This window comes from Sciurus carolinensis, chromosome X, assembly GCF_902686445.1.
Source record: "Sciurus carolinensis chromosome X, mSciCar1.2, whole genome shotgun sequence".
In the NCBI taxonomy this organism is placed as follows: domain Eukaryota; kingdom Metazoa; phylum Chordata; class Mammalia; order Rodentia; family Sciuridae; genus Sciurus; species Sciurus carolinensis.
Window position 1 is genome coordinate 112,406,141 of NC_062232.1, and position 27,095 is coordinate 112,433,235.

A 27,095-nucleotide genomic window follows, 5' to 3' on the forward strand; every position below is an offset into this window, starting at 1 on the left:
GTAAACTGACATGAGGCAACTGCTGGCCCTGACATGGGCAGCTCCTTGGACAAAGAGGTGACAGAAAGCAAGCCTGAGACAGCAGCAAAGATGTTGGGGGGAATATTTCTTTGCCTACCACTCTGTGTTGCAGGAAGGAAGAATATTAATCATGAAACTTGTACATGATCCATGTAGAGGATTTTCTATTTGGGCAAAGCATTTTTAGCAAAGTGAAATTTGTAAATAGGGATCAGACTGTGGGACTGTTTGGGGATACCTTTGGTCTCCAAGGTAAGACACTCCAACTAAGGTTTGTAGTTAGAGATTTTGGTCTGGGTGTGTGTTGGGAGGGAGGGCTTTAACTGGAACTCGGGGACAAGGATTGACACTCGAAAGATGGGCAGAAAGATAGGTTTGAAGGACCCCGCTGGGGTCTGATGTCATTATGCAGAATAGAAAGTCAGATGAGAGGGAAGTGAAGCACACGGTGATTTACAAAAGAAGACTCAACACATTTTTATTTCAACTTTTATTATTTTTTTTTCCAAAGAAATCCATGCAGAGAGAGAGAAAGAGAGGGAGAGGGAGAGAGGGAAACATGGTAACCATGTTCTAGCAGTCAAACATAGGAAAATAATTTGGCACAACTTGACGGGATTTTTTTTTTTTCAAAAGGACAATCTATACTACCACTAAAATTTACCCTCCTCATAAAGATACCATTTGATTTTCGAAAACATAACACATGGTTAGTCCTCTACTTAATGGCGGGAGGAGGTATATAAGATAAAAAAATAGAAAAAAATAAGAAAGTGGTCCCCTTTATTGAGGAAGACCACAGGGTGCCACAAGGCAGCGTGTGCTGGGCACTGAGTCAATGCACCAGGAAGAAGCAGCACACCACAGAGATGGCCATGCTGATGAGCAGCTCCACTGGGGAATACATGTTCCCCAGGTTGTGAGAGGCAGTGAGCTCATTGTCCTTCTGATTCACATGTTGCTTGCTCCCAGGAGCATCATCGACGTCCAGATCATAAGCCAGTTCTGCAAAAAGAAAAGAAGGATTTGAAATGCAGAAATATGCACAGCATCTGGTGTACACTATTCACAGCTCAAGCACCTGTCTGTTCTCTCTGGAAGCCCTAGTTTTGTCTCTTTCCTTTTGGTAGAAGGAAGGATGCCAGGAGATGGGGAGGAGAAGGATGTGTTGTGGGACAGCGGAAGGAGATGGCTAGACAAGTCCCTCCTAGAGAGTGGGGGAAGGTGGACTGAGCAGGCCTTGCCCTCATCTCCTTGGCTCCACCCATACCCTGGGCCCTTCTAACATCTCCTTCCGGGCTAGGCTGTGCTTGGATTGAAGATCATTTTTACCAGATCTCACTGGTGTCAAGACATGCTGTGTGGGTGACCACACATGTGTCCTTGTGGGTTGGTGTGGGGAGGAAGTGCTGAGGGCTACCTGTGTACTTTTCCAGGGCCCTGCATCCCACACAGATTGCCTCATCCTAGGAACTTTGCTTTTCTTAGGTTGAAGATAGGGGAGTTTGCTGTCAAAAGTTGTTTTATTTTTCTCAAATAGTTCTTTTACCTATAAGGTCCTTTCATTTTTCCTGGGGGGGTGGGACTCACAAAAAAGCCAAATTAAATTGTAGGATTTACACTGATATAAGCAAATTAAGAGTAAGGAGAGGCTAATGGGTAAGGGTCTTTCATTCTTTGACTGCCTAAAATTTATGAGAGATATTCAGGATCCTAAAGAGATTGGATGACTTTGGCTTGGCCTAATGCAAAAGTCCCCCAGAAGACAAATCTAAGCCGACAGTGATATATCAGGAAATTCAAGATTTCTTGCTTTGGCTCAGGGTTCAATTTCTCTCAGATTTGCTTTTCCAGACTTAAAGATCAAATCTACTCCCTTGGTTTTTCTAAACTCTGTTGTCAACATTTCTATTTCAATATCTTGTGAAGGTGAGGTGATGTGAGCAACCTCACCAACCAGCCAACTGTCCCATGGCCAAGGGAGATGGAAAGATCCTTTCAGGACACTGAGATAAACAGCAATAGGCCCAGAGGAAATGACTGGGATTCTACAGAGGGAAGGAAGGAAGAGGAAGGAAGATCTCTTCTTACAGGGCATGAAACAGTAAGTTACAGGAAGCAAGTGTGGGGACTCAGCTGGTCAGGTGCGGGCAAAGCCAGGCCCCAGACCAAAGTTACTCTGAGGCTGGTGATGGGTACAGCGGGCAGTAATGTCAAGGTGATCAAAGTCAGGGGATCTGATTTCACAGACTGTGATCCCACTTTCCAAAAGGGTTGTTACAATCAATAATGCCACCAGCAATGAGAAGGGAGTCAATTTTACTGTACCTCAATTGAAAAAAAGATATTTTAGCTCATATAAGATACTAATCTCAAGGTTTCTTTAATTTACATGTATTTGATTACTAGCACAGATCAACTTGTTCTGTTTGAGCATGCTAATTCTATTTCTAAATGCATAACAGTTCATATTCTCAGTCTTTTAATGTAATGGGTATTGATATTTTTTGTATTACTTTCAATAATAAATATTATCTTAAATCCTCTGCCTATCATAATTGATGACATATTTTTCTATTTTGTTATTAATTATATTTTTCATTACTGTGCAAAGAAGCATTGTTCTCAACTTTAATATATATCCATCTGATTACATTTTACTCCTCTAAAAACAACTTCTAAAAACTCCTCTCCGGAGTGCTAATAATAATTCAAATCAAGTTTTCCAGGGAACTCTTTTACCCAGGAAAAGTAATTTAGCAGACAGTAATTGTAGATCCCCTCTCAAATATATACATACAAATAAAGGCGAAGAAGGAGCAACACTCTATTTGGAAATCAACCCTCTTTCTCTGAAAGGTGAACTATGCAGGGTGCATAAGAAGATCGAGGTCAGCTGTTAGTGGGCAAGGATGGCATGGGGCTTAGGTCCTGATCGAATTTCACCAATGTGGGGAGCCACGCGGCTGAACCCTGCTGAGAGCCTTGTCCTGGTCTCACAGCAACTTCTCTACTTAAGTCAAGAGGAGTATTTTTAGGGTTGACCTGTGACAGCACTCTCAGTAGCGCTTTCAGATTCCCTTTCTGGAAGATGTCCCAACATCAAGATGAAACGACATCTATTAATGCTACCACTCAGCTATTTACTTTGCACTTCAAATAATCCACTCACACTGAAGAGTTTTGTTTACTTTAGTGGCTATGGTAAACCCAGCAGTTCTGTTAAATCCAGTAGTTTCTGATCTATTTTTGCCAGCATAGGCCTCCTTTGTTGTTCGGTCCCTTGGACCCTGTTTGGGAATTATTGTAATGACCTCTAATTATTGATTCCGCAATGGTACGCCATACATTGTGTGATGCCGTTCATATACATTATCTCATTGAATTTAAGCTCTGCCACATTAGGTAGTAGGTATTATAATTCCTATTTAACTGGTGAGGAAGCTCAAGCCCAGGTTTTCGCTTATATTTACAGACCTGGTAAACAGTAGAGGTGCTATTTCAATCCAGGTCTGACTCTAAACCTCACATGAGTCTATACTGCCTCTTGAAAAATTCTATATATCAAATAGACTTCTATGACTAAGTAGTAATAGGTTCCTATTTGGGAAATAAAACAGAATTAGTGAAATATATACTGCCAAAGAGAACTTCCAAAAAGCATGAGAAAAGTTCCACATTTCCATATAAAATTGACCACATACTTGATTAAGTAGCCTTGGTAAAATTCGTGAAATAGCGAAAAGAGCCCTAGGTTTGGGGACCCAGAATTGGAATTATCTATTTATTTATTTATATATTTATATGTATATATTTATTTATTAATATAGAATTGGAATTATCTACTTATTTATATTTATATATTTATATTTATTTATTTATATTTATTTATTCATATAGAATTGGAATTATTTATTTATATTTTTTGTACACATATGAAAACACCTAAATGAATCCCACAATCATGTCTGCCCACTAGAATGGGGTCCTGCCTGGCGTGGTGGCGCATGCCTATATTCCCAGTGACTCGGGAGGCTGAGGCAGGAGGATTCAACTTCAAATCCAGCCTCAGCAACTTAGTGAGGCCCTAAGCAATTTAGTGAGACCCTGTCTCAAAATAAGAAATAAAAAGGGACTGGGGACGTGGCTCAGTGGTTGAGTGCCCCTGGGTTCAATCCCTGGTACAAAAAAAAATGGGTCCTAATTAGAATAAGGTTTGTTCCATGCTTGTATAATTTTATCCTATCTGTTCTTTTCCCAGAAGAGACCAACAAAATGGCCAAGGCCATTAGACAACCCAAGGCATAAAAGCTCAGTCAGGTTTTCTATCACCAAAGGGCCCAGGAATATTCAGGATGCTACTTGTCTGTGCTTCAGAAGTTGTGGCTACAAATTTCCTGAGGTTCTCAATTCAGCAATAGCAAAAGTTTATCACCCAATCCCACAGTTGTGCTCCTGGGGCGTATATTGACAGGAATCCCAGCAAAGCCACACTCTGGGCCTCGGCCACCATCATGAGGGTCAGAGATGAAGGGGACAGCTTAGTACTACAATGAAGCATTATGGGAAACAGAGGAAATAGGATTTTGGTCAAAGACAAATATTTCCTCTTTCTATTCCTGGACAGAGGAAGTAAAATCCAATTTGATTCAACAAAGAACACTAGCCTATGATGGTCCTAGCCCTGAACTACAAGACTGAAGAAAAACTTAGTGTATATTTCAAGGAATCTCATACTCTGGAAAGGGCAACAGACCAATAGAAAACCACCTGGATACTTGGCACAAAAAAGAATCAGATTAAATAAAGGCATAGACAAATACTATGGGTTAGTAGGGAAGAGAGAAAAATTCCAAATAGTAGGGTCTGGGAAGATTTCTTGGAACAATTCGGATGTGATCTACACCATGAAGGATGGGGAGAACTCTGGCAGGGTTGAATAAAATGGTTAGCCAAGGCAGAAGGTTTGGTTTGAGCAAAGTCACCAAGCTAGGAGAATGTAGATGGGGCATACTCAGTAGGAGCAAGTAGTCTCCATGGTGTGAGGGGCCCTAGGTCCTACACTGTTGTGGGTGTATGTGTGTGTGTGTGTGTGTGTGCATGTTGTGTGGAGTGGTGGTGATGAAAGGTAAAGCCGGAAGGACAGGAAAGGTCAAGTCACAGAGGATTAGAAATGCTAAAACAATTCTGTAGGCAACAGGGAGCCACTGAAGGTTTTGAAGTAAGGAAACCACACAATCTGATTTGTGTTTTCAGAAAGATCATTGTTAACCATATGGAGGACGCTGTGGGTTCAACCCTAAGCAGGAGAGACTTGCCAGATATCTTGTCTTAGGAAAAACAAGAAGCCTCTGGAACAGTATCTGGGGATTGATCAGTGGTACACATAAACGATAGCAACAACAATACAAAGAATCTAAAGCTACATCAAATCAAAAAACTTCTCAGTTGGTTAAAAACCAGATGTATTATGGGTAACACCACAAAACATTTTCTTTTAAATCATTCATATTTTCAAGTTTAAGAGTGATTTTCCAGAATACATTTTTGTTGTGCTAGGTGTAAAATGCACACAAATTGTTTCTATCTTGAAGTTGATCATCGGAGAGAACGTTTTGGGCCAGCAAGGAGATTTTCAGGCTAAATCTAAAAATCTGTTTCCATTTGTAATCAGTTTAACTACGCCCAGAGGGTAGACCCAACAATCTGCACTAATGACACACTCAGCCCTGACGCTCATTTTGCCTTTATGTCCTTTGTGTTGCAGACTAGATGATCCGTTTAAAATAATAGTCAGTCATTAGCGTCTGCACTTGGTTTGTGTTGGAAAGTGTTTCTGGCAGACTGGGGAGCCCTCCATCCTTATTTGGAGTCTCCTAGTGCAGTACTTTAGGAGGCTGCACCCTCCCAGGGGTCTGGAGCCCTGGGTTCCAGGCCTGGCTCAGCTACTCTCCTACCAGTTCACCTTTGACAAATAATTTCCTTCTCTGAGCTTCAGTTGCCCCATGTGGCAAACCAGGGTGTTGAACTGAACTATGATCTGTAAGTTTCCTTCTAGCTTTCTTTCTCTTGGATTCCAAGGCTCTTGGAGTTAGCAAGGGGCAGAGTCGACTGCAGGCTGGAATCATTCTTATACCTACAGTAGCCAAGAAGGCTACCCCCAACAGAGTCTCATTGTGCAAGTTGGGTTGATCAGTTTTTGATGTTGGGATGTTTCTCTGGTGATGTTCATCACCTACCAAGTTCTGAATTCTCTAGAACTGTTCCAATCTTGAACGAGAGACCTTGGCAACAAATAAATCTATGCTGGACTCTCTGGGTTTTTGCTTTTAGACCCTGGCATTGTACCTGCCATTGAAGCTAATATGCACGAAGCTTTGGGGGAGAGGTCATCGGACCTGGGATGCATCGAGCAGGGATAGGACAGCACGGGGAGCTGGATAGGATCTGTCCGCCAGAGAAATGAGCCTTTTGGCCCATAAAAACCCACATGGGTCTGGGAACGGTGGCGCACACCTGTAATTCCAGGGACTTGGGAGGCTGAGGTAGGAGGATCATGAGTTCAAAACCAACCTCAGCAACTTAGTGAGGACCTAGGCAACTCAGTGTGACCTTGTCTCTAAATAAAAAATACAAAGGGCTGGGGATGTGGCTCAGTAGTTAAGCACCCCCGGGTTGAATCTCTGGTAACAACAACAACAAAAAAAAGCCACTGGGCATAAAATAGCAAGCAAATGCTCACCCTCTGAGGGTACCAGCACCAAGAAGGACAATGCATTGTTATAGGGGCTTTAACAACACAAAACACAAATAGGAAGACGTTACAGGTCAGCATGCAAGAAGAGCTGCCATCAAAATGCCAGGGAGAGAATGCTGCAGCTGAGCCAAGCACGGGGCTTTCTTCCTTGCCAAGCTTGCATCAGCAGATGGCTTCAATGGGCCCTAACACAGCAACGGAGCAACACTGCTATCCTTGTGTTTTGTATTTGCTGTGTACAGTTGGCCCCTTATGACATGAATATATGAAACCTCAGGACATTCAACCAGAGGCTGAAACTGGGGGAAATCTCCAGGGGAATCGCATTCATTGCTGTCCTGCTCACTCTCCTGCACATTCCCATGCACGCCCTTGCTCTCGGACACTCGCTTCTGAATCCCAAACGGATCTCGTGGCCCTCCTTCCTACCATATCAACACACCTCCTTTGTGAACTTTAAGCTGTGAAATCACTATTTGGCATTGAAAATGAAGAAAGTGACTTTGCAATGATACTATGGTCTCTGGGAGTCTAGATTTTCTTCTTCATAGATCAAATGAAGAGGAAAAGGCACATTTGAAGCCTCGACTTTTTAACTGGTCAACTGGGACTCCTTTTAGAATGGGAGCATTTCACAATGTGCCTTATTGACAAACAAGCGAGTTGCCAATTTCACCCACTTAATGACCATAAAACCTGGGTATAATCCAGTGGCATCTTCTGGAAGATGGTTAGGACAATGAGATGCCCACTTCATTTTTATGGCTAATTCCAGCCTACAAACATCCTCATTTACAACAATGGGATATTGGAAGAGTATAGTAAGTTTTCCCCATTAGTTGAGGCCTGGTCTCTCCTATTGTAGGCCTGCTTCTCGATCTGCAATATGTAAAGCTTCAGGTCACACTGCAGTGGGCTGTGGGTACACAAAGATGTGGCATACTACTTCCTAGGGATTTAGAGGAAGACCACAAGGTTTTATACTAAAACATGCAAGACGGTATGATAAGTAGAAATGCACTATTTGAAAACTGGTTGAAGATGTCATAGAACATTTCCTGGTTAGCAGGTCATTCAAATTACACCCCAGGCCTCAGAATGCAGGGATTGACTCTTCACTGATGCATGAAGAACTTTGGTGGAAAGATCTTAATAGCAGTCTTAGGCAATTTTGGTCACCTGGGCTTTGTTGACTACCACACTGGAGATTCTGCCTCTCTTACAAATTCCTGCTTAGTGATTTAATGTAGGCACTTCTATAACAACTTCCTTGTCAGGAGGGGAACACCCCATTAACTATTCTAACTAGAGTTCAGTCTGATGAGTTTTCTAGTAGAAAATGCTTTCCAGGGGGCTCAACTGCTAACTATGTTTCACTATTTTGTTTAATCCTTAAGAAAAAACAATCACTCAGTCCTTTGGGAAATAATAAATCAATATACTGGATAATCTTATTATGAGCCACTACTATACTTCTTTGTGTGTATCACAAGTAAAATCATATTCCCGGAAACAGAACAGTTCCATCCTGGAAATCTAGAGAGTAGGAGTGGGTCGTGTGGGTACTGGCCCCCCTCTACCAGTCTCAGCAGCATTACTACCACCTTTCTCAGGAGTGTCACGACTAGTACTCTCAAGTCCGCAGGTGCTTCTTACCTGAGGCTACCTAATGCTCCATATGAATCAGCTCATCGAAGTCTCTACTTCCCACAGGAAAGTTTACTTCATTCCCATAATTGATGGGCCTGAGAGACAGTGGAAGGGGAGAAGCTCGGGACAGACACACACACACACACTATTTAGCTAGGCCTGGGGGCAAAGATGAAAGAGCTGACTCAGAGAAGACAGGGAAGAGAGATATTTTTGATTAATGAACTACTATTATTACATTTTAAAGAGGAGTGGGTTAACATGGTCAAATGTAATGGAGAGGTCAAGAAAAGTCAGAATTGAGAGGCAGCTGCTAAATATATCTTCTAGAGGATTATGGGTTATTTTTAAAAGAAATTTCAATAGGATCGCTGAACCCAATTTCAGGCAGTAGCAGGTTGAAGAAAAACTGGGACTGGATGTGGATTCATGGAAAAAGTTTGAGGGTACATGTATTCAATGGGATATTTTTAGCCAAAAAAGAAATTCTGATACACATTAAAACATGGATGAGCCCCAAAAACATTATGCTAAGTGAAAGGAGTCATTTAAAAATACCATGTAGTACATGATTTTATTTTTTATGGAATGTCTAGTATAGATAAATCTATGGAGACAGAAAGTGAATTAGTGATTTCCAGGGACTAGGTATGTGGGTGGGGGGCAGGAGCAGTTATTGCTTTGTGGTCACAGAGTTTCTTTTTGGGGTGAAAATGCTTTGGAAATAATGGTGGTGATTGCACAACATTGAGAAAGTAATTGATGCAATTGAATTGTAGGCTTAAAATCATGGAAATGGCAAATTTCATGTTATATATATTTTGGCACAATTAAAAAAAATCTTATACTAAAAATGAAGAGATAATGATATCTGATATCAGAATTCCCAGTCCTTAAAGGAAGTGCATTGATACTCTGGTATCTTACCATATGGAAGGGGGCCCATGTGATCGTGTGTGACACCAAAGGCCATTCCCCAAATAGTACTTTTTCAGTGCTTTAAAACTCAAATCAACTTTTCCAAAAAATTAAAAATGAATGCTTATTAAGTACTCACAGAATTGCAGATATGGCTCTTCAATTAAGAATGGGCAAGAGGGCAACTGTTGTCAAGTACTTTAATGAGGCTAAATTTTAAAAGAGAAATTGTATGCAACCTCAGGAAACTCACATTTGCTTTTGTAACTCACATAAATGATGCTTAACTGAGATTATGTTTATACACAATAAATAAAAGAATACACTCTTTTCATAACTTTAAAAAAAGTTTAAAGGTTTAGATTCATGGAGCTTGTATTATAACATAAATCTCAGGCATGACACAGCCATAGAGGCATGCATCATTGAGCTCTGAGGATGTAGAAAACACAAAATGTCACTTATTGTAGCCAAATCTCATTACCGCTGAGGGATCAGAGGACAAAGGGAGCAGCCTGTACTCCCTCAGAGCCCAGGTTATCAGGGCTTCATCAAGTATAACAGGGCTTTACTTGGATGGGGATACTCAAAATCTGGTAAGCTTCCATTTTTAATGAGCCATGGTAGATCTTACAAAAAATGTACCTGAGAATAAAAATGCTTGTAATATCCTGGCAATTCTGAAACACAAGAAAAATTACTTATACAACAGCCGAAGAATCAAAATCAAGTCCCTAAAAACACTCAGACAGGGTATGGGAACATCTCAGGTCAGAAACCAATAGCAGGCAGGTGTCCTTAAAAATGAAAGATGGAAACCCTCCCTAAGTTTTTTCGTCTGAATTTTTTCCTGAAATACTCTTAAATTATGAAATTCTTCCTTTATTATCAACAGGATTTGGGGAATTGGGACTATTTTCCTCTCAATTTATTTGGAAACAAATGTTAGTATCTTGGTTCCATCCTCCAACCTACCCAGTAGATCTGGACTGACAGTGAGTGTCCATTCTCACATTCACACAGGCTCCATCTCCTCTATTACTGGATGCTGGCTAGCCATTTCTCCTCTTTCCTTCAGGCCTAATCTCCCAGTGCTTAATGCTTCAGCTATATAAGATACCAGTTCTTCTCCAATGGCCCATTGCTATATAGGAAAAAAGAATGTCCTATTCTGACAACTGGAACAAGACAACACTCCTTTCCTAAAACACATGCTGAAGTATATTTCTCTCTTCCTCAAATCCTTTGATGGCTCCCTACTGCATGTGGGACACAGTCCTAATCCCTTAATACAAAATCCAAGAGCTTCTCGATCTCATTTTCTTTTTCAGTTTCAACTGCCCATGTATTTTTTCCAGGCATCATATACTGCAGTCACACCAGGGCTGATAATGACAAGGACTCTGAAGTTCTATGTCTTTCTTCATGGTCTTCGCTCAGCCTCTTAGCTTGGAATGGTCTCTCTCTCTCTTCCTTTTCTTTAAATCCCCAATTCTATCTTCCAAGCCTTGACTTCTATGATACCTCTTATAGGAAGCCTTTCCTTCTCATCTTAGCCCCAGTTAACCACTTCTCTGACTATTCATTGGATTGGGACTTCTATTACAGCACCAAGTTCCATTTGCCTCAGAGTTAGTCACTTCCGTGTTCTCTACTAGACTGAGCCCCACTGGATAAGAAACAAGACTCACTTCTCTCTGTAGCTCCCACACAATACTTGGCTTACAGACACTTGAAAACATGCTTGTTGACTGACTGAATGCATGGATCAACAGCTGCATGAATGAACATGTATTTCCAGCCCACAGAGTATGCAAGTGAAGGGCTATTTCCATACATGGCACCCTTCCTAAGGAGTCAATCCTTACTACCTGATTTTCATGGAGGAAAGATCCACCACTGATCCATGATGAAGGCAAGACAAAGGTAGGGCCAATGGTGGGCAGCTCAGGAAGCAAATGGCAGGGCTCCAACCCTGACCTCTAGATTCCAAGGCACTGCTGAGCAATGGACAATCTTCATGACTTACAGCATCAGCTTACCGCACTCGTTGGGGATGGAATCCACAAAGATTATTTTCTTATTCCCTTTTGCTGCCTGGAACTTGATGCTTTGCTATGTGAGCAGCTGACACATGCCGGCATTCTGTGTGACATGCTGAGCAGGAAACAGGTTTTCTGGTAAGCAGGTTCCATTCATTTCTCACTTGGAACCTTTATGATTGTGTTCCCATAACTTTGCCCTCTGCCTCACAATCTACCCGCTCCTGGGCCACACCCCATCCTTCCCATCACCATTGATTCCCAAGTTGTAGGGGCTGCTAGTGATTGAAGTTTCAATGCCTGTCTCTGTGACATCAAAATAGAGCCTCATTAATGAAGTCCGTCGTTTGGCTGTAATAGTACAAAGCAATAAGACTTCAATCCCTGCAGTGACACATGCCGGCACCTCTTTCTCTTTGCAGAGGTCTGTGGGATGACTGCCAGGAAAATACAATTACGTGCTGGCACAGGAATAAATACAATTCTTTAACCTAAAAGTTCTGTGTTTTCATTCCCCCTCCTTTTCCATTTCTCTATTCATTTCTTTTTCTCTTTCCATTGCTCTCTAATTTCCTGTGTCCAATTATTTTCCTCTCTTCTGTCTGGTCACAGCTCTACTAAACACTCTCTCCTGCCTCCACAGTGCTCTTTTTCATATCCTTAGGCAGAGGGGAAGGTTGGGTTTTGAACCTGGAGGGTGCTTTTCTGTTCTGGGTTCCATTTCTTCTAGAAACGTTTCCAATATTCCCTTCCTTGGTCTTCCATCAGTGTTTCTATTCCCCTAGGGTTTACCATTTCTGCTTCTCACCTCCATTGCCCTCATTTGCCCAGAGACCTATTTCTCCCACGTATCCCCCCTGGCATGTGTCCATGTCCTCTATGTTATCTCTCTTCTCACTTTCTCTAACAGATTCTTCTTGTCCTATACCATGCCATTTTAGTTACTGCTGTTTCATGGTCTTGTTTTTCTCAGAACAGGAAAATGATTTGGACTTATTAGAAATTCAGAGCTTTCTAATCACTAGGGACATCAGCAAACTGGACTTGAATACAATAAAGAATTTCTAATAATTAGCACAATCTGAAACTGTGTAGGCTGCCCCTCAAGGCAATGAGATCTACCTCTGCAGGTGGTCCATGAAAGTTTGGACACTGTTAGATGGAGATGTTGGTGAAGGGATTGAAACATGGATCAGACTTGGGGAGGTGAAGGTAAATAACTTCTTCTGACCCTTTCAGCCCTGAGAGTCTAGAATTTCATTCAGGTCTTGAGAGGTCTCATGGTAGGGATGAAGGGTGAAGGGATAAGGGTTAAAGTGACCCTTGCATACCTCCTTTTGACACAGACAATGTTTAGAGAGCAATCCAAAGAGTCTGCTTTTGGATCCTTTCTCAAAGAAAGAGACCAGTGTCTTTTGGAGACCATGACTGGCTTGCAGAAGAGGGCTTTAGTTTGCCAAGCAGTTACCAAACCAGACAAAATTTTGGAGGAATGAATGCTGACTTGCCTAGGGTGGGAAGAAAGAAGCACATAAGCCATCCAGTTTACTAAGCTAAGAGTTGAGTCTCAGAAATAATGTAAATATGTATCAGGCAATATGAAATATGCATATTGGATCTGAGAGGGTCATACGAAGACATTGCCTGTGCAGAAGTGGAACAACCAACTCAGGAACTGTTTACATCGAATTTCCCCCCTCCCAGTGAGAAACAATTAGTAATTTGCAGGTATTAGGCATTGTGCTCAGGGCAATCAGGCAATGCTATCACTCAGGATACAGAAGAAGAAAAGAAGAGGCATCAGATGGAGACAATTCATTTTGGGAACATGATTAGGACATAAGTTGGAAGGACCCAATGGGAAAGCAACTGAAGAGAAAAAGCTGGATGATCCTCATACAAATAGCTCTGTGGGCATTAGAACAAAGGAGGCGAATGCAAAGGCAGGCCAGGAAAAGTAAAAAGATGCCAAGAGGCCCAAACCCACTGCTATAAAGATGTAAAAGGGAAAACGGAATATGCTACTACAAAGAGTGGCAGCCATTTCACTAAGGAGGAGTAGAAAAAAGCATAGGAAGATATTGAGCCAAAGTAAACAGAAGATGCGCTTGGCAAGAAATAAACACTTCAATTAAGTATGGCCACTGGCAGCCCTGGTGCCTTATAAGTGAGAAGGGACAGAAGTTTTCCATTTTGTTTTTACCTAGTTACAGAATACATCAAATGTGCCCATTAGCCAAGACAAATACATTGTGTGATTGACTAAGTTGAATTAAGAAAGAAAATGGCTGAGAGGGACAAGCATTATAGAGATATCATAAATGTGATTTCATGCTGAAATCTCACTTATTGCAAAGTCAATAAAGAATCCATGTTCAAAAGTGTTAAAATGTAAACAAAAACAGATAAAAACTGGGGCTTTATAGACTGCCACTCTTAACTTCTGGAAACACATAAGAAAAATAATAATAAAATAAATGCAATGACCAATCTGTAAGTATCCAAAGGAAAATAAGACATAGTATGATAATATTCATGGCTTGGTGAAAAGCAAATCACACAAGTGAACTTGGTATTGATTTCACAAGGTGATGGATCAAGTGCGGCATTAGTAACCTCATATACTTCCTGTAACTTTCTTTCATAGGGCTTTTCCCAACTAATTAAGAAGAAGAGATTATACTAGAAAGTATTCCTTGGAATCATAGTTTGCCTCAAACTAAATTTCAATTATGTTACCCTATTCACAATTTTAACAACTTTATTAAGATATCATTTACATACCATAAAATTCATCCATTTCAAGTAAATTCAAATGTACAATTCAATGATGTTTAGTCAATTTTACAAGGTATGCAACCCTCATCAGAATGCAATTTTAGAACAAACAATTTAATCAGCCCAAGAAGATCCCTCATGTCAGGCTAGGGTTGTGGCTCAGTGGTAGAGCACTTGCCTAGCATGTGTGAGGAACTGGGTTAGAATCTCAGCACCACATATATATAAATAAAATAAAGGTCCATCAATAACTAAAAAACATTTAAAATAAATGATCCCTCGTATTGGTTTATAATTCATACCTCAATGGATTCTTTTTTTTTAAATGTCTTTCATCTTGAGCTCTTTGCAGCATCTAATACTATTTTGAAGCTTGGTGGCACATTCACTTTCTCACATTGCTTCCTCCTGGTTCCTCTCCTGTCTCTCTTACTGTTTTCTGATTCCTTTTCAGGCTCTTTTTTCTCGGCTTGGTTCTTAATGATGGGCATTCTCTCATCTCTTCCTCCACCCTCCACTCTTCTCACTTTGTTCCTGGATACTTTCATCTCTGCCCCTGGTTTTATCTGTCATGAGGATTTCCAAATCTATCTCTAGTATAGAGATCTTTCTTGGGCTCTAACTGCCCTTAGGCCATTCCTACCTGAATGTCTGTCAGGCAATTCACACTCCACATGCCACAAACTGAAAGTAGCATTTCTTTTCCCTTAATTGTTCCCCACCCATGCCTTGCCCTGCCCTGTTCCTGTCCTAACCATTCAGTGAATGCTTTTACTACTAACCAGGTTGCTCAAGCCAGCAACCTACTGGGAATGCTAGATTTTTCTTTTTTCTTCCTCCAGAGCAAACTAACCACCACATCCTATAAATTCTGTTCCCTTGATATTTTGTAAATCCTTCTTGCAACCATCATTGCTTGCTGCTGCTTGGATTATATTCTCAGTACTTCTCACCTGGACTATTGCAATGACCTCCATCTTGCTTCCCTCCAAATCATCTTACATACTATAGACTCCTTTTATTTTGTTAATTTTAAAACTACTCAGCATATGAAGAGTTCTCAAAGATAAAGATTCAAACCACACTGTAAAAATAATAATAACCCTCCTCTTTGTAGTTCTCCCTCCCAGAGCTCCCCAGGAGTAATTACTGGAAAAGGCATTTTCTAAGCATTTGCATAAATGCATTCAGATTATAATGTCTTGGAAACCTTTGCATGTTAATACATATAGAACTACCACATTCTTTATAAACATTGCAAGGAATTCCATGGGATGCATATAACACAATTAGACATTTAGGTTGTTTATAATCCCTCCCTATATTAAAAATGCTTTGGTGAACATCATTGTATGTACGTTTGTATATGTATGTATGTATCTATCTATCTATCTTTGCTATGTGATGTATTACTATAGGGTATATTCCTAGACTAACCCTGGCATGTAGGAATGGAGGCTATATGGGGGGACAAGTTGCAGGACAAGAGGGCAGAAGGTTGAACAGAATAGTTAGAGAGAAAGATTTTGAGAGAAGGGAGATTAATGCATTTTTTCCAAAAAAGAATATAGAGGATATCAAGGAAATATCACAATATTAAGGAATTTGGGTGGACCACCTTATAATGTTATTACCCTAATGCAACAGTTATTAAAAACAAATACTCCTTTAAAACAAACTATGCATTTTCAAAGATACAAAAAAATTTGCTTGGGTACAACTGCTGAAGAAGATAAACTGGGAGTCACATTGATCCCCTGTTAAATATAACTTGGCAATAGGGTGCTTTTCTCTCTTATTCAGTAGGGGTTTGAACCCAGGGGCACTTTACCACTGAGCTACATCTGCAGTCCTTAAGAACATTTAAAAAATGTATTAAATTAAAAAATATTTTTTAGTTGTTTGATGGCCCTTTATTTAATTTATTTGTATGCAGTGCTGAGAATCGAACCCAGTGCCTCACACATGCCAGGAAAGTGTTCTACCACTGAGCCACAACCCCAGCCCACATTTTACAAATTTTGAGACTGTCTCAGAAAGTTGCCCAGGCAGACCTTGAACTTGCAATCCTCTTGTCTCAGTCTCCCAAGTTGCTAGGATTACAGGTGTGCACCACTACACTGACTGATAGGCTGCTTTTTCACTAAGAAAATCACCATGATACCAGGTTATATAAGGTGATTGTGGAGAAAATCCTCATATGTAAGTTACTATGATGGCTCTTGGATGGTCCTATTTGTGATATTTCATTTTTATATTCACAATTTTAAGATGTTGGGAGTTCTTCTCAGAGAAAAAAACGCAAATGAATAAGAGGGTGGAAAATAGGTCTTTTGAGGAAATGTTAAAGAAAATATAATTGTCTAGTGACTTTTGATTCACTTCCAAAAGGGGTGATATTTTGATCCTGAGACCCACAGGCAGTTTCTGACAGAAAGCTTTTAATGCCAGTAGTAAGTTCACTGCTCAGCCTACAAACCCACAATGATATGAACAACAAGCAACACTCTAAGAGGAGAGTCAAAATGAACAAACTAATTGGTATGCAATATCAACAGAGAAAGCAATTTAATAAGGGGATTACTACGATTAAAGATACATTCCCTTTAAATAAAGATTGTTTTCTTCAATTGATTTGTCCCAATCTGTTCTCTCTATGCCATGCAGAATTCCAGTTGGACAGCAATTTCTGCTTGTCTTTTAAATTTCTCTGCCAAGAGATTACAGGAAGTAAGTCAAGTTTCTCCAGTCACTATAATTTCCTCACAAATGGAAGAAGTATTAACAGAGGGCTATAGAGACAGATTACAGTTTAGGTCACCCAGGGGAGAAATCTGAAGCCCCCTTTTGACTAACAACAAGGTAAGTAATCCTCAAATCTTTTTTCCTTATACTATTAAGGCTAAGACTAAGTTTAGGAGGCCTCTTTTCAATTTGATTTTTTTTTTAAATTTTGGTTTCACCTTTCTCATGCCCCAGCCAGGCAGCACTTAGAGGGTGCAGGCCCTCCAAACAGGCTCAGGCAGTGTTCTTCACCTACCAGTCTCTCTCAGTCTGCCTTCACCTATTTTTTTCCCTCCCTCCTCTTGAAGCTTCTTTCCCTAAAACCTTTTTGAACTCTTGCCATTGCCCTTTTGAAATGCCTTTTTGAGTATTTTTTTTTTCTCTGAGGCGCTGGGGATTCGAACCGTGGCCCTTGTGCATGCTAGGCGAGCACTCTCCAAAACGAGCTATTTCTTCAGCTCCTTGAAATGCCTTTTCGGGAAGAATGTGTCAAAGTCTGAATCCTGGTGTGTGTTACTATTAACTGGGTCCTTATAAGTTGAAACCGATTCAGTTTCAACTTTTGATCATGAATAATCTCTTGAAGCGGATGAGTGGTGGGCGTAGCAGCCACAGGTGGAGGGAAGGGCTCATGGTAAGTATGTTTAGTACAATGTAATAAGTTAATTCATTAAACATTTATTGAGTGCTAGGAACATTTATTGATATATTAGGAAGCAGGCAGTCAGGCACTGGGGATGCAGGGCAAGCCATGGAGCCAGCCCTCAGGGAGTTCTCCATTTAGCACAGGTGTTAAGAGGAGCAGTACTGAACAGGAACTGGGCCCTTAGTTTGCCAGCCACCATGCCAGGTGCCGCGGTGCACACTGATCAGAGGAAAACTCAGTGTTGGCCTCCAGAAGCTCTGTATTTTGTGAGGCAGATGATTTGAGTACAAAACAATCTGTACTCCAAGATCCAATGTGTTAAGTGCCACAAGCCAGGCAGGAGTAAAGTGCCAGGGGGATTCTGAGCTATGGCAGATTCTGTTGAGGATTTGGAAAAGAGAAGCCTGGGAAACACTGATCCACTGACTTCTACTTCTCTGCCTGTACGCAGAGAATACTTTATTATTTAGCATTGACATTGTCTTGCCTATCAAATGAGAGAAAATGTGTAAATATTATTTGAATGTGCTGCACAAACACAGAATGTTACTTTGTACTTGGGAAAACCACTAACCTTTGTGGTGAAACACTGTACTTGAATCTAAGAAAATCTCATGCTGTCTCTGTCTGTGTCCCTGTCTCATCTTTATTGCTTGATGAGCCAAAGTGGTCAGGGAGAGATGTACTTTGGTCTTAGTCACTGACTGACTGAAAGGAAACCCAAGTCAATAACCCTGGGCCGGATGTGCGGAAGGCCAGGATTGCCGGCTGTGCCCTGTCACCAGAGGTTCGCTCTCACTGCATTTGGGGCCATTTCCAAGGGCCTGCCTGTCTCGCTAGTATTCAGTGTATCTGAGTGCAGGCACAGTGGGGTGCAGCTGCTCTTCAAATGAAACCCTAAACCCTTTCAAACACTCGGCAATCTTTCTACTTTCTCAGCTTGTGAGGCTCTGAGGATTTTCCTCTGTACATTTTTCCAGCATGATGCGAGATGCCACTTAGTCAAGAGAGATTTAGAAGAATGTCTTTTAAATGTAGACGCCTTTAAAAAGGAGTTCCCTTCCTCTGAAGCTTTTGCCATTCGCCGTCTGTCTGTTTCTTTGCACGTTTTATGAAATGAAGAGTAAATGTGTTCCCGCTAGTTAAAAATCATAATTTAACCATTCTACATTATAAACATATACAAAAACATCACACTATACCCTATAAATGTATATAATTATTATTTGTCAATTAGAAATAATAAAATAAAACTTGGAAGGGTTTCCTTGCTTTTCCCAATTATTGAAATGAACACAATTAAAAGCTAGACAGAAATGATCAAAGAGGTCAGAGGCAATGAGATAAGGGAGTGACAAATCCTTTGTGTCTCATATTCTCATTCCTGCTTAAAGTAAAGGACCTGCCTTACTGAAGAATTCAAGACATATATCCCTTGCCAAAGAGTTTCTGACTTGAGAGGTGCTTGTGCTGACTGCCATCCACTTTCCACTTGTCCCACCACCTTTCCTCCATCACCTATTTTAAAATATCAGCTCACCTTAGCTGAGAAGCACATCAGTACTGTAATGATGGGAAGGTTTCAACCAGAAGGTTGGTAAACACAAGCTATCAGCTTGAATTACTGAAATTAGCAAGGCTAATGCAATGTCACTATTCAAAACAGTGCCAATTTGGAATTTCTTAATGGCCTCAGGAGAGGGAGTCTTTATACATCCTCCAATCTCTCTTCATTCTTACCTAAATTCCTTCTCATAGATGTTGTGAATGGCCTGTTTTGTAGCCAACACAAACTTTGTCCAGTAAAATAATGTAAGGAACTCAGAATGAAAAGAGATTAGCTGTTCCTGGCTCCTGTTATTTTAAAGCAGAAATAACTTTGGCTTCTACTGATTCATAGACAAAGCTTGAAATGCAAAGCATGCTCAACTCTAGACTCAGCATGAAAAGGACCTTAAAATATGCCCAAGTGCAAGTAATGGACTTATTAAAGGGAAGAAAAGAGGCACTTTTCACACAGTCCCAAGCTCTTTAGTCCTGTCATATCAGTAATCTTGCTTAAGAATTTCATCCTATTTACATTTCTTCTCCCTTTAACTATCCTCAGGACTCATATGGCATCAAATATTGAAGCTCGTAAGATGTTAATTTCTTTATGTTAATTATGAGAAAGGCATGTAAAGTGCACAAGTGCTAGAACTTGGAGCAATTTCAATAGGAATTAAAAATCAGTTCTGTAGTCCTAACTGAACACCTGATAATTTAGCAACACATATTTTAGGAAGAAAACTTGAACTATCTTCTTTGGACAGTTTTTGGCACTGTTCCAGGACAAGTACATTTTTCCATTAAGAAATATAGTTCATATGTGATGACAAAAGCATGAACAGGACCATTTGGGTGATTATGAAAATATTTATTAAATTGAAATAATACGGAAGGCTTTCAAGCCACAGTGCATGAAGCAGACAGTTGTAAAATATGTGCATGCACACACATATAGGGTTTCTGGTTTAACTTTAAGAGAAATAAAAAATGAGAATAGTGCCTGAAAAACATTTGAGTATCTTGGAATATTTATGTGAAGTAAAAAGGCGAAGGAGTCACGAGAATCTTTCCAAGAAGCATTAAAGTAAGGAGGCAGCCTAAGCCTGGTCCAGTTTCCCTCAGAGGTATTAAGTTCTTGTCCTGATTTTCCTGCTGATTTATCCCAAGTTTAAGAATAAATTACTTAATGTCTGTGTCCAAGTCTCTATCTGCAATGTTGTTAACATAGCACAGTAGGTCCATTCTGATTAGGGGCTAGCCTGTTTCCATAGGATTAGTTAAAAATGGAGATCATCACCATAGCATCATTGCAATGCTAAGATCTGGAAAGAGATCTAGTGCGAGAGTGTGAGTATTCCAGGTCACCCTACTAGCTATGAGACCACAGTCCTTCAAATCTGAGCTATTATTTGCTAATTTGCAAAATGGGGCAATACCATTCCTTCACAGAATTGTACAGGGAATTAAATGAGATATTGTATAGATCCCAGCTCATGGACCAAAGAGAAGGAAATGGTCAGAAAGAGGGCAAAAGAAAAAGGACAACTGAAATATGTTGCTATACCAGAATAGGGGTAGGGGAGAATTATGCAAGGCTGAGTTTAGGTGTATTCAAAATGTGTTTAGGTACCGATGAATGAAGCTGCACTATAGGGTTTCAAAACACTTGGGGAAAAAAAATACATGGTATCAAATGCTATGGTTGTAAGGCAAAAAGACAAAAGAGCTTGTGTATCGAAATCAACTGTCTTTTTAAGGAAATAAATTCAACTGATTTGCTTCTAGTTACACCAAGTTGGAGTATACATCTAGTGTAGTTAGTTTCAGTTAGCCTGAAAACCATTAAAAGAATCAGATTTACAAATTCTGCTAAAAAAAGAAAATAAAACAGATGCTTACAGGTAAGAGCTAAATCTAAATATATGAAATGTTATTATATTAAGTTTCAGCAATTATTCTGAAATTGCTAGACCCTGTATTTTCAGATATAAATCAAGTTGTCATTCCTCATAATTTTAGCACTGATGAAAACCAACAAGTTAGCAAATGGGGCGGTTTTGAAATAAAGTTCAAGCAGTTGCTTTTTGTCTTTGAGCAGTTCAGTCTATCTGGTATTTCATTTTCTGAAGATTCCTCTAAATTTGAAGCCTTCTTAGCCTGAACTCTAGTCCCAGGCATTATTGAATATTATAGTGAACTGGGCACAACCCTACTTCCCATTCCCAGCTGTGGGAAGAGGTGGGGCTCCAGCCAATCATTTCACCAGGTCATATTTCTTGCTCCAGGCTGCATCTATAATTAGTTTGGAGAGAGTGTGCCAGAGAGTTAGGTCTATTCCAAATTATTAAATCATACCTTAGTAGAGGAGGTAAGGAGCTTAAAGGGGTCCTAGGATCAAGTCTGGGATTTAGGCCCACCCTGGAGTGACTTGCCACCATTAGTTTGGTTCATTTATCAATCTTGAACTTGGCCATGAGCCCAAATAGCCTTTGAGGAGAGATGGATCCACAGAAGTGATAGGAATCTATCTGCAGGAAGAAATCTGATGGCACTGTTATGTTTCCAGCTGGGACAAAAAATTGCAAAGCAAGCCAAGTGTATCTTTGTTTCTTTCTTAATGCCATTTCCATTATAGTCCTTCCTTATCCTCTAAAGAAACTTTTGACTCCATGCTGTCTCATAGCTGATCAGGGCAATCTTTCTGGGTTGGCACTGCTCAGTAGATACCCAATTCTTTCTCAACATGTCCATCCCTCTCATCAAACAGTCTCAAACCCATTTTTATAGGGCCAGGAGTTTTGTTTAAATGGCAAAGTTTGCTCATGAGCAAGTCAGAAAATTGAGTTCCTTCACAGTAACTTATACTGTGTACACTCTAGGAGTATGAAAGGAATCAGAGCTGGAGGAAGTGTGGTATCATGGTAAAGGTCCTAGACTTGGAACCATTAATCTACTACATATTAATTCAGATTTTGGGTAAATTATATAGCTTTTCTGGGACATATAGCTTTTCTCACCTATAAAAGAGGGTTGCTGTGAGGCTATGTGAAAGCATTTAGCATGGTGTCTGGCAAGCAGTGGGTGCTAAATAAATACAAGCATTCCATGAAAAAGTGAATAGGGATGGAAGATTCCTAAACCCACTTGGTCCTTAGATGTAAAAGACCTTTCAAAATCTTATGTACTTCAATTGTGCATGACAATGCACCAAAACTACAAGAAACTTTGATTCTCCTATTGATTTTAATCTCTACAGTGATAATTTACAAGTTCTTTTCCACAGGGATTCTGGCAGAACCAATACAAATATGCTAGTAACACAAACCATAAGAAGAATGGAAGATGAACAATATAACCACTACAAAAATATCAGGCAGATGCTCTTCTTTCAACTGGTTCAAAGTTGCTAAGTCTTCATGCTGGTGTCTCCTTTTTAAACAAATATGTTGCTGCAGATGGTTTATATCCTTTCCATTAAACTGTGGGATTTCACATGTATGGGAGGTGCTAGGCAAAGATGCACAAACTGTCACATCTTTAATATCCCAGTACAGCAAATCAGGCTTTTACAACACCCAATGCCCTATGCTCCGCCTAGCTGCTCTCTCCTGACCTTCACACTAGCCTCACATGAATACATAAAAGCATATTTTGGGGGCAGTTGTCACAATTCTGCTCACAAGCCACCAATGCCTCACCACTGTGTGAACAGGATTAAATGCAAACACTTTGGTCCTTTTGGGTCTTCCTTCCCCACTCCAGAGCAGGTACGGGTTATATATATAGTCTCTTTATCCTCATTGTGCCCAACACCATGCTAAGCACAAAGGAGTTGCTCAGTAAATATCTGTGAGTTGAGCTGAGATAATTGACTGAATTGAATCACTTCTCTCTGATCACTTTCACTTCATTCCTAGGAACTTACCAAAGTGTATGATGAGAGAAAGAAACCCTGTGCCATCATTAAGGTCACTTTTACCATGCATGTGTAATTAACTAGGATGGAACTTGGGAAGCAGTTACTTCTGTTAATAGCAGGAGGCACTAGGGCTTACTTTGGCTTTTCACTTTTAAATAAATGAAAAGAAAAACTCGATCCACATGTTGGTTAAATGGAAGTCAGGCATATATTGGCATCACTACTTGCCTCCTGACCCTTCCAAAATCTTTAACACAGCTAAAGATTTTGGAAATCTACTAAGATCACACTGAATATTAAATATAACATACATACATAGCTGTAGGTGTCTTTTGAAAATTAGACTCACCAATTGGTTTGTGCTGGGGAAGGTGAGTGGACTTCAGGCAAAAACATGGCCCCAGTTGCTTCCTCCTACACAGAGGGTCTCAGGCCCTCTGCCTTACCTCACCTTTCACCGCCAGATAAACAAGCCTAAGGAAGTCTAATGATATCACTGGACCCTGTGCTGTAGCTCAAGCCTGGTTTCCAGGCTTCAGAAACAGATTTATTCAAAGTGATAACAATGAACAAAAATAAAAACCTATCAGGCTATCAATAGTTCTTAAGTGGATAGGGAAGAAAGAACAAAATTAAAAAGGGAATGTTTTCCTTTTCTTCTCCCCACCTTCAAACTTCAGTGTTTCCTAAGAAAGAATTGTCTTAAGAGTCAGAAGGGTAGAGGAAAGCCTAATGAGTTCCTCCTGCAATTTGTGGGGGCTCTACAGAGGCACTCTTGTCAGGCAAATACTTTCCATACATTCAAATACTTCATGAGTGCATTCAGTGTACCAGGCCATGGGTAGAATGCTGAGTTTGCTAGGTGAACTTTGTCTTGCCTCCGTCCTAGCACACTGGTGCTCATAGGTGAGAAAGATGTCTATGTAACCATTTCACGGTGTTGCATATTCAATCTGTCCCAGCCACCAGACCCTTATTATGGTTTTAAGAAAATAGAAACAACAACACATACTAGATGCACTGCCCATTTAAAACCTCTGGCTATATTTATGTGTGGCCAAACCACACCCCACCAAGCTGCATCTTCTGCTTGTGAGGGACCAAACTCACATCCCTCTTGGCATTCAAACCAATGGTCTATGGAGAAGCCCATTCAGTTCGTTGCTTTTCTTTCATTAGTGTTCCCTGATTTGTGTTTGAATTTCTCCTTGTCTTATCTCCTGAAAATGTGATCAAAAGCTCTTGACCAATGTCTCTGGCACTGAAGACTTTTCTTCCTTTGCCCAGGAGTATTTTTCTTAAGGAAATATAGAAATGTAGTTTGATTGAAAAATCATTTTGGAATTCAATGTACTCCAAGTGTTTGACAAAAAAGGAATTGCAGAGAGACCCAAACCCAACAAATAAAAACTATGGTCCATTTACAACACATGCTTTCCTCTTGACTTTACCAGAGGGAAACTTTAGGACAAACCAAAGTATTTCTCATTTATTTACACATAAAACATTTAATGATCTTTTGAATGTACCAAAAACTTTATGGAACCTCTCAAAGAGACTGAGAGAAAAAGAAGTCACATTGGCCAAGGATAAATAAACTATCAAACCAGCTGAAAAAGTTTTAACAATTAATGCAAAAGTTTAAATGGACTCAGTCCTTAATGAGGGAGGAGCTCAAGGCCCGACACAGAAGAGCAAAATCCTCAGAGAAAAACCAGAGAGCTGTAATGAAGCACCAAGTGCCCAGCTTGCATTGCTCTACCAGATTGCCAATTTAGAAACACAGAAGGCAGTTCTGTTCTAATCTACAAAGGGCAGCTCCCTTTTTGTAGGTTTTAAGAAAGCCATTGGAAGGCAACTGACAAACACAACTGATTACCTCCTGGAAGTCCTGGAAAGCACTCCTCACCTCCACCATGTTCCCATTACTAAAGGGGGCTTATTCACTCCATAAACTATCACGTAGTGTCCACCCTGTGCCAGGTACACATTAAGTGCTGTGAGAGTACAAAGTCAAAGAACTCATAGTCCCTGTCCTCAAGGATAGCTACAATTAATAGGGCACTTACTATGTGAGTTCAGAGTATATATAATCTCATTTAATCCTTGCATGAGGACTGGGAGTGACTCAGTGGCAGAGTGCTGGCCTAGTATGCAGGAGGCCCTGAGTTCAATCCCTTGCACCATGAAAAATGAAATTAAAAAAAAATAAAGTCTTCCATGAATCCTGTAGGGCAGATATTACCAGCTCCATATTATAAATCTAGGGCCTGAGATTCAGAGAAGAATCTTGCCCAAAGCTATGCAATTTAAGTGGCCATGCTCTTATACACTCTGTTATACTGTCTCAATCAGGTACTGGGAAATTGAGGAAGTTCCCTTTTGGATTGAATAGAATTGTTTTAGGATTAGAGAAGACTTTCTGGAGGAAGAAGCATTTAAAGTGGGGCTGGAAAGCATGGGTAGAATTTGGGTATGTGAAGACCGAAGGGAGGGGTTAAGAAGGAGAGATATGAATATTTTTGATAGAAAAAGAATGTCATGGAAGTACAAGAGGCATGGAAAATACTCAGGAAACATTTGGCAGGACTGTGGGAGAGCAAGAGATTAGACTGAAATGAATAAATGAATCACAAATGAAGACATGAATAAATATGCCTAAAGTAGTTACCCAATGTGGATGACCTTTCAACCTTGGAGCTGCAATCCTTTAGAAGGTGTTATTACCCATTCCCTCTTTCTGACTCCAGCCAAACTCAAGGAAGGTTTCAGGACCAACTATTAGGATGGTAGGGGTGGGATTAGTGTGTGTGTGTGTGTGTGTGTGTGTGTGTGTGTGTGTGAGAGAGAGAGAGAGAGAGAGACAGAGACAGAGACAGAGACAGAAAGAGACAGAGACAGAGAGAGACTGCTTCAAAAACCATAGTCCCAATTCCTATAAGCTGGGGACAAGAGCTGCCTTTCCTCAGAGGAGAGTTCACTGTTGTGAACCCTGTTTATCATCTTTCCTGTCCATGGGAGCATTATATGAAGTAAAGATACAACATCAACTACAGTCACCTTGAAAACATCATTCCATAAATTCTTCTGTAACCAGAAAGGTTTCATATTTTTCCAAGCAAAGCTAACATTTGGGAATTAAATATTGTATTTTAAATCACTCCGTGCTGAATGGATGTTGGTATCTATTTTACCGTTAAATGTGAGGCACATGTGGTCATAAACACCTATCCATGTAGTGTCCCTATAGATATAAACAGTAAGCTCTTAAGAGCAATTTCCGTATTGCATAATGAGTATTTGCAGATGGAATTTATTTCTAGATTACACAAATTTTGGTTACGCTGGAAACATCAGCCTTAATACATCTGTATCAAAAAAGTACATTTGAAAATAGAGGTTTTACAAATATGAGATGAAGTGGGCACATCTGTGAATGACTCATTCTAAGTTGAACAAAAGAATTCCCTTAAAGACATCCATTCTCCAAACTTCCAGCAGAATTAGGCCCCTTTGAGTTTTGACTTCCTTCTTTTCTCAGCATGAGATTCACTGCCTTCACTGGCTTGATTTACTAAGTAGAATTAGATACACAGTATACATCTGAGAGCCTGATCTTTGGTCCCATGACCAAATGCTTAAAGTGATTCACCATTCCTTGTTGGTCCTTGGCCATCTTTATATTGCTGTAGCCAGTGTACCCAATTTTATTACTTAGAGACAGGATATTCTGTGGTTGGATTTTAAGAGTACTCATATAAGAACTCAAAAATCTCATAGGAGAAATGGTTCTGCTGTGTTTGAATCTTAAACCTACCTACTTGGATAGTCTGTGATTTTATTATTGTATAGCTTTATAAACTTATACATATGTGTATGGCATAAGAATCACGAGAATTTGGATGCATGAAAAGGGACTGAAAATTTTTTTTGTCTTTAAAACCACAGCTTGGCTGATTATAATATTTTTATTTCTTTGATGTTTATTTGTATTACCTTATAAATCTCAAGTGAGAATAGTTTCTCTGACAA

General features: G+C 40.1%; 1 protein-coding gene across 1 annotated transcript in view; it reads right to left on the reverse strand.

Moving 5' to 3' along the window:
• Positions 1–564: 564 nt before the first annotated feature.
• Gpc3 (glypican 3) overlaps positions 565–27,095 on the reverse strand; it is a 415,144-nt gene continuing 388,613 nt past the window's right edge. The window contains exon 8 of the mRNA XM_047535930.1: positions 565–1,026. Coding sequence (XP_047391886.1) covers positions 857–1,026 — 170 coding nt within the window. The 3' untranslated portion in view covers positions 565–856. The remainder of the gene's footprint in view (positions 1,027–27,095) is intronic.